We start from the raw sequence: 12475 nt of genomic DNA on the forward strand, positions 1-12475 counted from the left end.
AGAATAGGATCATCTGGTTTCAAAGAAAACGCCCAATCCTGGGGATCGCCACGCAGCAAAGAGATGACAATTTTAACCTGCTGCGCAGAGCTCCCTGACGAGTTAGGCTTTAAGGCAAAAAAATAATTTACAATTATTTTTGAAATTCAAAAATTTAGACCGATCCCTAAAAAACACATCAGGAGTAGGGATCTTTGGTTCAGCAGCATGTGAATGAGCAAGGTAGGCGGAAAGTCTGGCTGGTGATTCTGTTATGAATGAGTCACTGTAGGAGGCAAAAACAGAAATACTAGCACAGTCCACAAAACCAGAAAAGTTGGCAGCTATCGGATTGCAGACCCCTGAACCTATCAACAACAACTAGCAGTAGCCGTGGGGGGTTCCAACGGTGCCCTAGACCCCTCGATCACAGCCGGAGAACTAAATAGCCTAAAGACAGAAAGGGAAATTTAAACTGCCCCAGAGCAGACCCCAAAGCAATAGGCAGCCCCCAACATATAATGACGGTGAAGCAAGATGAAAAAACACTCACACAGATAGAAAGATAGGCTGAGCAAATGATGGGGCCCAAGCTAACTAAATAGGACAGGATAGAAAAGCTGCTATCTGCAATCCACCAAAACCCTATCAAAACAAGGGCCAACAGACTGATAGGGAAAAAAGCCCTGAAGACGCTAGGCTTCAAAAAGACTATATCAGTACTCAGGTATTTTCTGAAGACAGAGCAAAAAGGAATTCAGCTACCCCAGTAGGGAATGGCAGAAATCCAGAAAAACAAGGCAAAACAAAATCAAAACACAAATGCAAAAAGTAGAGCAGAAAACTTAGCTTTTGAGGAGCAGGAATCAGACTGGTCTCCTAGAATCCCTCTGAGAAATCACCAGCAAGGCAGAAGGGCGTCAGCTGCCTTATATCCAGTCAGCAATTCCAGTCACCATCATCCTGCTCAGGTACTTGGTAATCAGCCTCACTACCTTCCTTCACCAGAAGAGGGAGTTCATCAGACCTCAATGGTGAAGGGGAACATGAACTCACAACATATGCCTCATCATGATCCCCTTCATGCAGAAATATGCCCCATCGTGATCCCCTTCATGCAGAAATGCCCCATCATGATCCCCTTCATTCAGAAATATGCCCCATCATGATCCCCTTCATGCAGAAATGCCCCATCGTGATCCCCTTTGTTAGGCGTCAGGTTCCTGCCGCTGCACAGCAGGAATCCTGAGATTTGCCTTCGGCAGTCTCCCATTCCTCTCCGGCCGCAGTGGAGCCTGCTCAGTGGACTCGTCGATCCCAGTGCTCTGCTCACACCAGCATTGTAGGTTTGGTTGCTGCTGCCACCTCTGGTCCAGCTATAGCAACGCATGCTGGTCAGCAGCGAACGACTCCAGGGACTAAGTCCTCCTTTTGGTCCACTGAGCAAGCCCGTGGGACGATCTCTCATTGGAGATCGGAGGTCACATGTTCAGGTCCTTCTCCAGCTCGGATTGGACCATTAGGAAGGTCCCGGAAGGATGCTGCTATAAAAGGTTCGCATGGCCGCCCCGCCATGCGCTATGATAGACATTGAGTCTTTTGCTTTAGTGGTGTGTCTGATGATGGATGTATGATTCTGGTGACTGATTCATTAAGATCCCCCTCCTTGGTTGTGTATGAGTTAGGGCCTTAGAGTTAGTCTCTGCATCTAGCACTAGTACAGCTTAGCACCGCAGTGCAGTTAGCTCTGGTTCCATTTGCGCCAGTGGGCGCCAGACAGTGCAGACACCACAAGTCCACAGTTACCGCAGCAGCTATCTGTATGGCGCCGTGCGCAGTTACTAGCGCTTTCCAGCACTGTTCTCACGCTGGTTAGTGGCGACCGCCAGGGTAGTCGTAGCATCCACTCTGTACTGTGTACTACTCCCAGTCGTGTCCTGTGAAGCTTAACAGGGCACGGTTATATGCCGGCTAGTGCGGACTCCATGAGGTATGGGTGGACCCCAGGCTGCAAACGCATCTCATTAACATCTTTATTATTTGATGCGTTCCACCAGCCTAACACCCTTCATGCAGAAATATGCCCCATCGTGATCCCCTTCATGCAGAAATACGCCCTATCGTGATCCCCTTCATGCAGAAATATGCCCCATCATGATCACATTCATGCAGGAATATGCCCCATCATAATACCCTTCATGCAGGAATATGCCCCATCATGATCCCCATCATGCAGAAATGTAGAAATTGCCCATTTCACCACCTCCATCATTTCATCCTCCCCATCATTGCCCTCTCCCCCACCACCATCGTTGCCCTCCCCCCATCACTCCCATCATTGTCCTTCTCCCCATCACTATCCCTCTCCCTATCACTCAATGTGTGTGAGGAAGCTGCAACTCTGAGCAGTGAGGCGAGGCCGAGGCCACGTGCCAGCTGAGAGGGCTCTGCGTGCCCTGTCTGGCACACGTGCCATAGGTTCGCCATCACTGATCTAGATTCTTTGGGTTTGTCTTCCAAGCTTCCTCTTTCATGCTACCCCAAACATGCTCAATGATGTTCAGTCTGGTGACTGGGCTGGCCAGTCCTTGAGCACCTTGATCTTTTTTGCCTGGAGGAACTTTGTTGTAGAGATGGATGTATGAGATGGAACACCATCCTGCTGCAGAATTTGACCCCTTTTATGATTTGGAATATAAGAGGTAGCTAATACTTCTTGATATTTTAGGCTATTGATATTGCCTTCCACCTTGCAAATGTTTCGTGCACCCCCATATTGAATGTAACCCCAGACCATGATCTTTCCACCATCAAATTTAACTGTTTTCTGGGTGTATTTTGGATCCATACGGGCTCCAGTAGGTCTCCTGCAGTATTTGCGGTGGCTGTGGTGAAGATTCATCAGAGAAATCCACCTTCTGCCACTTTTCCAGCGTCCATCTGTTTAGCAGGCTGTGGGACTTTGTAAATGCCACACAGTTTTTATTTGGCTCTTGTTTAGTGTTGGCTTCTGGGCACTGATTCGACCATGGAGGCCATTTCGAGACAGAATCCTACAAACTCTTCTAGTTGACACAAGGACTTGAGGTGACCAGGTGTTAGGGACGGCGGAACCCACTAAATATCAAATAACAGAGTCCGTCTAGACCTACCTGCGTGCGGCGTCGCTACCACGGATGCCAACAAGTGCTGCTGACTGCAGCGCGGCGACTGATCTAGCCGCAATAAGACAATGCCCAAGAGGGGGCGCACTGTCGGACGCTAGTTCTGTGAGACGTGCACTGTGGCTTGTAGCGTGCCACTGACTGACGCAGACTCTATGACTAAGTCCCTATCCACACACGTAGTATCAGAGGGAGGGGATCTTAATGAGTCATTCGCAGGTACATGCATCCATCATCTTTCACACAGATAGCAACTAGAGTCTATACTAGCGCATGGCCGAGCGTCCATGCGACCCTTTTATAGCCGGGACCTTCCGGAAGCTTCCAGATCTCTGAGATGGACCAATCAGATCTGGAGAAGGACTTGAGCATGTGACTCCCGATCTCCAATGGGAGATCGTCTCGTGAGCATGCCCAGTAGTGCGACGGAAGGACTTAGCCTCTGAAGTGGGTTGCTGCAGAGCAGGCTGCGCTGCTATTGCTAGCCCAGAGGTGGCAGCAACATCCAGACCCACAGAGCTGGTCTGAGCAGGGCGTCTGGAACATCAGGACTGCTGTGCAGACTCCTGAGCCGTCGGTGGAGAATGGGAGACCGCTGAATGCAAGGCTCTGGATTCCTGCTGTGCAGTTGCAGGAACCCAATGCCTAACATTACCCCCCTCCTAGGGGCCACTCCCCTCTGAGCCTCGCTACACTCAAATTCCGCAATCAGGAGCGGGGTGTGGATGTTATCCACTGGTTCCCAGGTCCTGGCCTCTGGGCCATGACCCTTCCAGTCCACCAAATAAAATTTTTTGACACGCACAATCCTGCGTCCCACAATGGCATTGACCTCAAACTCGTCCCAAGACAAGTATGATGTCCCGGCAGGTGACTCGGAAAACCGGGCCGTGTGAACAGGCTTGAGAAGGGACACGTGGAAGACGTCAGAGATGGCCAAGTGTGGTGGAAGAGCCAGACGGTAGACCACTGAGATGATCCGCTCGAGGACCTTGAAGGGACCAATGTATCTTGGAGCGAACTTGGAGGACTCAGCCCGCAGCCTGATATTTCAAGCAGAGAGCCACACCAAGTCATCAGGGGCAAAAGTTGGAGCGGGGCGCCGATGTGTGTCGGCAGACACTCTCATTCTCTCTTTAGAGGCTCAAATAGCATCCTGGGTGCAATCCCAAATGTCGCGAGCCTCCACTGCCCAGTCTGCCACCCTGGAATCAGTGGAAGACACTGGCATTGGGACAGGAACGCACAGATGCTGGCCGTAATTAAGAAGGAACGGCGTTTGACCAGTGGAATCAGCCACTGCATTATCCAGAGCAAATTCAGCCCACGGTAGTAAGGATGCCCAGTCATCCTGCCTGGCAGAAACAAAATGTCACTGATACGTGACCAGAGTTTGATTGGCTCTCTCAACCAACCCGTTTGTCTCGGGGTGATAGGCTGAGGCCAAGTTTAGCTCGATTCTGAGTAGACTGCAGAGTTCCCTCCAAAACCGAGACACAAATTGGGGACCTTGGTCACTGACTATTTTGTCCGGCATACCGTGCAAGCGAAATACATGCTTTATGAACAGTGCGGCGAGACCGAGAGCGGAAGGCAGCCTCGCGAGTTGCACCAGATGCACCATTTTAGAAAAATGGTCAGTGACCACCCAGATGACCGTGCTGCCACCGGACTTGGGCAGACCGACCACAAAGTCCATGCCAACCATCTCCCAGGGTCTGTCTGCCTCTGGCAAGGGATACAGTAACCCAGACGGTCTCTGCCTAGAAGACCTGTTCCGAGCACAAGAGACACATGCTTGAATGTACTCTGTAGTGTCCCGAGCCATGTGCGGCCACCAATAAGACCTTGCCAGGAGTTCTGTGGTCTGCTTATTGGCAAAGTGACCACCCACCCTGGATGCGTGTGCCCACGCGAGGACCTCTGGTCGCAGGCGAGGAGGGACAAAGGTCTTGCCCGGCGGAACTGACTCAAGAGCGACCGGAGCCACGGTCCTCAGGCTCTCAGTGGGGACAATTAGCCGAGGCTCAGCCTCCTCTTCCTCCGCTGAGACCACCGAGCGTGAGAGAGCATCCGCACGGACGTTCTTCTCTCCAGACAAATAGTGCAAGATGAAGCGGAAGCGGGAGAAGAAGAGCGACCATGTAGCTTGACAAGAGTTCAAGCGCTGGTCCGTTTGTAAATAGACCAGGTTTTTATGGTCAGTGTACACCTGAAAGGGAAAGCAGGCTCCCTCCAGGTGATGTCTCCACTCGGAAAAGTCCAATTTCATGGCCAGCAACTCCTTGTCCCCGATGGAGTAGTTCCTCTCCGCCGGTGAGAAGGTCTTTGAGAAAAAGAAGCAGGGATGCTTCCGACCTTGAGCATCCTTCTGGAAAAGGACTGCTCCTGCACTGACGGATGAGGTATCCACCTCTAGGATAAAGGGTTTATCCACATCGGGACGGTGGAGGATAGGAGCGCCATCAAAATGGGTCTTCAGAGAGGAGAAGGCCGTGGAAACCTGCTCTGACCAAACCTTAGGATTGGCTCCTTTCTTGGTGAGAGCGACCAAAGGAGCTACCAGTGTGGAGAAGTGGGCAATGAACTGACGGTAATAATTATCGAACCCCAAAAAGCGCTGCACCGCTTTTAGAGAATGGGGCTCCTGCCAGTCCATTACTGCTTGCAATTTGGCAGGATCCATAGCCAACCCCTGGGCCGAGATGATGTAGCCCAGGAACGGCAAGGACTCCTGCTCACACTGGCACTTCTCCAGCTTGGCGAATGGAGAATTCACCTGCAAACGATCGAAGACCTTGCAGACATCTCTCCGGTGAGAGGTCAAACCTGGAGAAAAGATGAGGATGTCATCCAGATAGACCACCACCGAGGTAGAGAGCATATCGTGAAAGACGTCATTTACGAAGTCCTGGAAGACAGCAGGTGCATTACAGAGGCCGAAGGGCATGACCAAATACTTATAGTGGCCATCGCTGGTATTAAAGGCTGTCTTCCACTCGTCTCCTTCGCGTATGCGGATCAGGTTGTACGCCCCCCGTAGATCCAATTTCATAAAGATCCAGGCCCCTCGCAACCTGTCAAACAACTAAGAAATCAAAGGAAGAGGGTATTTGTTTTTCACTGTAATGGCGTTGAGACCTCTGTAGTCAATGCAGGGGCACAACTCTCCACTCTTCTTCTACACGAAGAAGAACCCTGCACCAGCCGGCGACACCGACTTTCTGATAAAATCTCTTGCCAGGTTCTCCCGGATATATTGTGACATAGCCTCCATCTCGGGGAGTGATAGAGGGTACACGCGGCCTCTATGAGGTTCCACGCCTGGCAATAGGTCTATCGGGCAATCGTAAGGACAGTGCGGCGTAAGCATCTCCGCAGATTTTTTGGAGAAGACGTCTGCGTACTGCCGGTAGTGTCTAGGAAGTGCGGAAAGATCCGCGGGCACCACTGTGGAGGCTACTTGAACACTGCCCCTCATGCACCTTCCCTCACAGTCCTTGCTCCAACCCAGTATACTCCCCGAAGACCAATCTATATGAGGGGAATGGCAACGGAGCCAGGGAACTCCGAGAAGCACCTGGTCGATGCTATCTGGCAAAATGAACAGGGACAAGGTCTCATGGTGGGATGGTGAGATTGAGAGCCCTAGGGGTGCTGTCTGGTGGGTAACCTGAGATGGCAAAGGCACACCATTAACCACCCTGATGGTCAAGGGTTGGGGCAATATCACCAGCGGAATAGCGTGCTTTTGGGCGAAGGCCGAGGACATAAAGTTCCCTTCTGCCCCGGAATCCATTCGTGACTTCTACCTCCCAGGTGGAAGCCCCGCTATCTAACGTCCCTCGGAACACCGGTTTGGTGGAGAAAGATTTCATATCAGATAGACCCCCACCTACGACCACTGGATGTGATCGTTTTTTCGACCGCTATGGACATGTGGTAGCTGAGTGACCAAACTGCCAGCACTGGTAACAGCGTGCGGAACTTCGCACCGTGCGCAGCTTGGGACCGGTGCGAGACACCTCCATGGGTTCAGAGGGTATAATCTCCTGAGCGGGAAGCTCTAGCGGCTCGGAGAAAGTGGGAGCCAACTTAACCCTTTGTCTGGATTGCGCACGCTGCAGCCCGCACTCCGTAAACCGGAGATCAATGCTGTGGAAATGGCAATCAACTCCTCCAGACTTACGGGGACCTCTCTGGTAACTAGAGCATCTTTGAATGCTCCACTAACCCTCTCCAGAACACAGGGACGAGTGTCTTATCATGCCACTCCAGCTCGGAAGTCAGTGTCTGGAAACGGACAGCATAATGGCTGACCGAGAGGGATCCCTGTGTTAGGGCTAATAGCTGGAGAGAGGTGTCGTGAGTGACCCGTGGTCCCAAAAAGACCTGCTTTAAGGACGTTAGAAACTGAGCAGCGTTCAGAACTACGGTGTCATCACGCTCCCACAATGGCGTAGTCCACTCTAACGCCCTGCCCGACAGGAGGGAGACAATAAACCCCACCTTAGCCCACTCTGTAGGGAACCGTGCGGCCAGTAGCTCAAGCTGAATAGAGCACTGGCTCATGAAACCCCTACAGGTGGCGCTGTCACCCGAAAACTTGTCGGGCAACGGGAGACGGGAAAATGTCGGTGCAGGCGTGGGTGTGGGCATACGAGAGATAGCCTCTGCGACTGCCTGTGCAGTAGCCGCAGTAACCTTCGCAGCTGAGGTGGGACTCTCGAGAGCCACAAACCTGCCCTCCAGCTGCCAAATGTACTGCAGTAGTTGCTACTGGTCCGCCATTACTAGCCAGACCGTGGTGCTAGTATAATGTTAGGGACGGCGGAACGCACTAAATATTAAATAACAGAAAGTGCGTTCGCCACCCGGGGTCCACCGTGCAGAGGTGTTAAACTGCTGCTATATAATGGCAGACGCACAATATGGCGGTATAGCACACGCGGGTTGAACGTCACCCGGCGTGCGCTGGCAAGCTCTGTTATTATCACATAGGCGCCTAAGACATAAACATAAATGCCTTGCCTGTTGACCTCACAGGTCTCAGCGATGTGCACGCACGGTACATGGTCACAAGACTAGGCCCAAGACTCAGGGTCAAAGTCCATCTAGACCTACCGTGCGTGCGGCGGCGCTACCGCGGATGCCAAAAAGTGCTGCTGACTGCAGCGCGACGACTGATCCAGTCGCAATACGACAATGCCCAAGAGGGGGCGCACTGTCGGACGCTAGTTCTGTGAGATGTGCACTGTGGCCTGTAGCGTGCCACTGACTGACGCAGACTCTATGACTAAGTCCCTATCCACACATGTAGTATCAGAGGGAGGGGATCTTAATGAGTCATTCGCAGGTACATGCATCCATCATCTTTCACATAGATAGCAACTAGAGTCTATACTAGCGCATGGCCGAGCGTCCATGCGACCCTTTTATAGCCGGGACCTTCCGGAAGCTTCCAGATCTCTGAGATGGACCAATCAGATCTGGAGAAGGTCTTGAGCATGTGACTCCCGATCTCCAATGGGAGATCGTCTCGTGAGCATGCCCAGTAGTGCGACGCATGGAGTGGGTTGCTGCAGAGCAGGCTGCGCTGCTATTGCTAGCCCAGAGGTGGCAGCAACAACCAGACCCACAGAACTGGTCTGAGGAGGGTGTCTGGAACGCGGGACTGCTGTGCAGACTCCTGAGCGGTCGGTGGAGAATGGGAGACCGCTGAATGCAAGGCTCTGGATTCCTGCTGTGCAGTTGCAGGAATCCGACGCCTAACACCAGGACTGTTGGAACTCTGCTGCATTGTTAGAGGGGCTTGCTTTGGATTTTCTAACCAACAGACGTTCCTCCTGAGCAGTTGTCTTGTGGGGTCTGCCGAACCTGGGCTTGTCAAACACATCTCCAGTCTCTTCAAATCTTTTTTTAATTCTTTGTACTTGACGCTGAGATATTAAAGGTGCCAGCCACCTCTGCAGTGGATCTGGTCTTCAGCCTCTTGATAATCCAGGCTTTGGTAGCAGGGTGGATTTTTGGCATGTTGTCAGAGCTCAAGTTGCAGCGCAAGTGAAGGTCTGGGGTGCTGGGTTTCTTTTTATACACACCCACTAATTAAACTGATCATTTACTGAGCACAGGTGAGGATGTAAACTAGGATTGGGTGCATTATATGACCAGGCGACAAAACTTTTGTCTTGCCAAAATCTGACCATTCTGTGTCCATTAAATGGTCAATATTTCTGCATTGATGTCAATTTATTTTCTTAACCTAAACCACATTTCGGAGGGTTTCAGCTTTCAAATGAATAATTTATTCAACCAATGGATGAATTTAACATCAGGTTATAAGCTTTTATTTACATAACATGGATAAGCGACATAACTTCTGTCAGGGAGTGTATATTAATATTATAATATATAATTATTATATTTAATAATAATAAATAATAATCTTTATTTTTATATAGCGCTAACATATTCCGCAGCGCTTTACAGTTTGCACACATTTTCATCACTGTCCCCGATGAGGCTCACAATCTAAATTCCCTATCAGTATGTCTTTAGAGTGTGGGAGGAAACCGGAGTACCCGGAGGAAACCCACGCAAACACGGGGAGAACATACAAACTCCTTGCAGATGTTGGGATTCGAACCCAGGACCCCAGCGCTGCAAGGCTGCAGCGCTAACCACTGAGCCACCGTGCTGCCCGTATAATATACAGTATACAGTCATGGCCAAAAGTATTGACACCCCTGCAATTCTGTCAGATAATACTCAGTTTCTTCCTGAAAATGATTGCAAACACAAATTCTTTGGTATTATTATCTTCATTTAATTTGTCTTAAATGAAAAAACACAAAAGAGAATGAAGCAAAAAGCAAAACATTGATCATTTCACACAAAACTCCAAAAATGGGCCGGACAAAAGTATTGGCACCCTCAACCTAATACTTGGTTGCACAACCTTTAGCCAAAGTAACTGCGACCAACCGCTTCCGGTAACCATCAATGAGTTTCTTACAATGCTCTGCTGGAATATTAGATCATTCTTCTTTGGCAAACTACTCCAGGTCCCTGATATTTGAAGGGTGCCTTCTCCAAACTGCCATTTTTAGATCTCTCCACAGGTGTTCTATGGGATTCAGGTCTGGACTCATTGCTGGCCACCTTAGAAGTCTCCAGTGCTTTCTCTCAAACCATTTTCTAGTGCTTTTTGAAGTGTGTTTTGGGTTATTGTCCTGCTGGAAGACCCATGACCTCTGAGGTAGACCCAGCTTTCTCACACTGGGCCCTAAATTATGCTGCAAAATTTGTTGGTAGTCTTCTGACTTCATAATGCCATGCACACGGTCAAGCAGTCCAGTGCCAGAGGCAGCAAAGCAACCCCAAAACATCAGGGAACCTCCGCCATGTTTGACTGTAGGGACCGTGTACTTTTCTTTGAATGCCTCTTATTTCTCATGTAAACTCTATGTTGATGCTTTTGCCCTAAAAGCTCTACTTTTGTCTCATCTGACCAAAGAACATTCTTCCAAAATGTTTTAGGCTTTTTCAGGTAAGTTTTGGCAAACTCCAGCCTGGCTTTTTTATGTCTCGGGGTAAGAAGTGGGGTCTTCCTGGGTCTCCTACCATACAGTCCCTTTGCATTCAGATGCCGACGGATAGTACGGGTTGACACTGTTGTACCCTCGGACTGCAGGGCAGCTTGAACTTGTTTGGATGTTAGTCGAGGTTCTTTATCCAACATCCGCACAATCTTGCGTTGAAATCTCTTGTCAATTTTTCTTTTACGTCCACATCTAGGGAGGTTAGCCACAGTGCCATGGGCTTTAAACTTCTTGATGACACTGCGCACGGTAGACACAGGAACATTCAGGTCTTTGGAGATGGACTTGTAGCCTTGAGATTGCTCATGCTTCCTCACAATTTGGTTTCTCAAGTCCTCAGACAGTTCTTTGGTCTTCTTTCTTTTCTCCATGCTCAATGTGGTACACACAAGGACACAGGACAGAGGTTGAGTCAACTTTAATCCATGTCAACTGGCTGCAAGTGTGATTTAGTTATTGCCAACACCTGTTAGGTGCCACAGGTAAGTTACAGGTGCTGCTAATTACACAAATTAGAGAAGCATCACAGGATTTTTCGAACAGTGAATACTTTTGTCCACCCTCTTTTTTATGTTTGGTGTGGAATTATATCCAATTTGGCTTTAGGACAATTCTTTTTGTGTTTTTTCATTTAAGACAAATTAAATGATGATAATAATACCAAAGAATTTGTGTTTGCAATCATTTTCAGGAAGAAACTGAGTATTATTTAACAGAATTGCAGGGGTGTCAATACTTTTGGCCATGACTGTATAATATATAATTCTATAATCACAATCTTATCTAACAAACTTTACCATTATCATGAAGTACAATATGTCACAAAACAACCTCTCAGAAACACTTTGATCTGTTAAAGCATTCCAGAGGTATTACCTCATAAAATGACACTGGTTAGATTTAAAAATGAGCCCCGGTCATTAATCTACAAAGTGGCTTTGTCTTTAAGGGGTTAAAACTTCCCTTTATCACCTCATATTCCGAATGTGTTCCACAAAATTTTTTTATACCTTCGTTGTTTTCTGCCTTGTCCCCACCGCCTTCAGTTTCTGTTGATAGGGTCTTAGAGTATGAAGTGCAAAGGACCATTGATTCTCATAGAGTCTGAAACTGCCTCCAATATTTCTTTCATTGGAGGGGACACAGACCAGAGGAGAGATCCTGGGTTCCGGCTCATTGTGTGAAGGCCAAACGTCTGTTCAGGGCCTTCCAACTTAGGTTTTCTGGGAAACCAGGGGGATCCAGTGGCCCCGCTAGAAAAGGGGATACTGTCACTATTGCTCTATATACCCCTACCCCAGACCTATTGACTAGCCTGCCTCACGGCTTGTCCAAGAGTAGTGAATAGCATCACAATAACCTTGTGTAATCACCCAACCTTGCAATTTCAAAAAATTCTATATTTTTTAGGAGTTACATAATGAAAGAAAAAGAGGAAAACAGTAGAAAAAAAGAAACCCAGAACTCGGTAAGCCCTTAGTTATGATTATTGTTAGCTGTTTTTTTACATAGTTTGAAATGTACTTTTTTCTTATGTAGAGCAGACAATTCCTTACAAAAGAACACCATTCAAATATAGCGATTTTATTATACAATAAGAGATGTGTTATTGCTTTCTTTTTGTAAGTACTGCACGGATACTCCTCCGAGATCTCAATATGCGCATGTGCCGCCTCCGGCTGCCATTTTCCCAAAGCCCACTGCAGGGATATGTACCGGAGGGGGGACCTC

General features: G+C 49.0%; 1 protein-coding gene across 1 annotated transcript in view; it reads left to right on the forward strand.

Annotated features, from left to right (window-relative positions):
* LOC141048148 (uncharacterized) overlaps window positions 1-12475 on the forward strand; it is a 217609-nt gene that overhangs the window by 102630 nt on the left and 102504 nt on the right. Inside the window, exon 10 of the mRNA XM_073543592.1 lies at window positions 12155-12212. Within this exon, the coding sequence (XP_073399693.1) occupies window positions 12155-12212 (58 nt within the window). The remainder of the gene's footprint in view (window positions 1-12154; window positions 12213-12475) is intronic.

The sequence above is a fragment of the Dendrobates tinctorius genome, unplaced genomic scaffold, assembly GCF_039654945.1.
Source record: "Dendrobates tinctorius isolate UK_male_01 unplaced genomic scaffold, ASM3965494v1 ptg000011l, whole genome shotgun sequence".
In the NCBI taxonomy this organism is placed as follows: domain Eukaryota; kingdom Metazoa; phylum Chordata; class Amphibia; order Anura; family Dendrobatidae; genus Dendrobates; species Dendrobates tinctorius.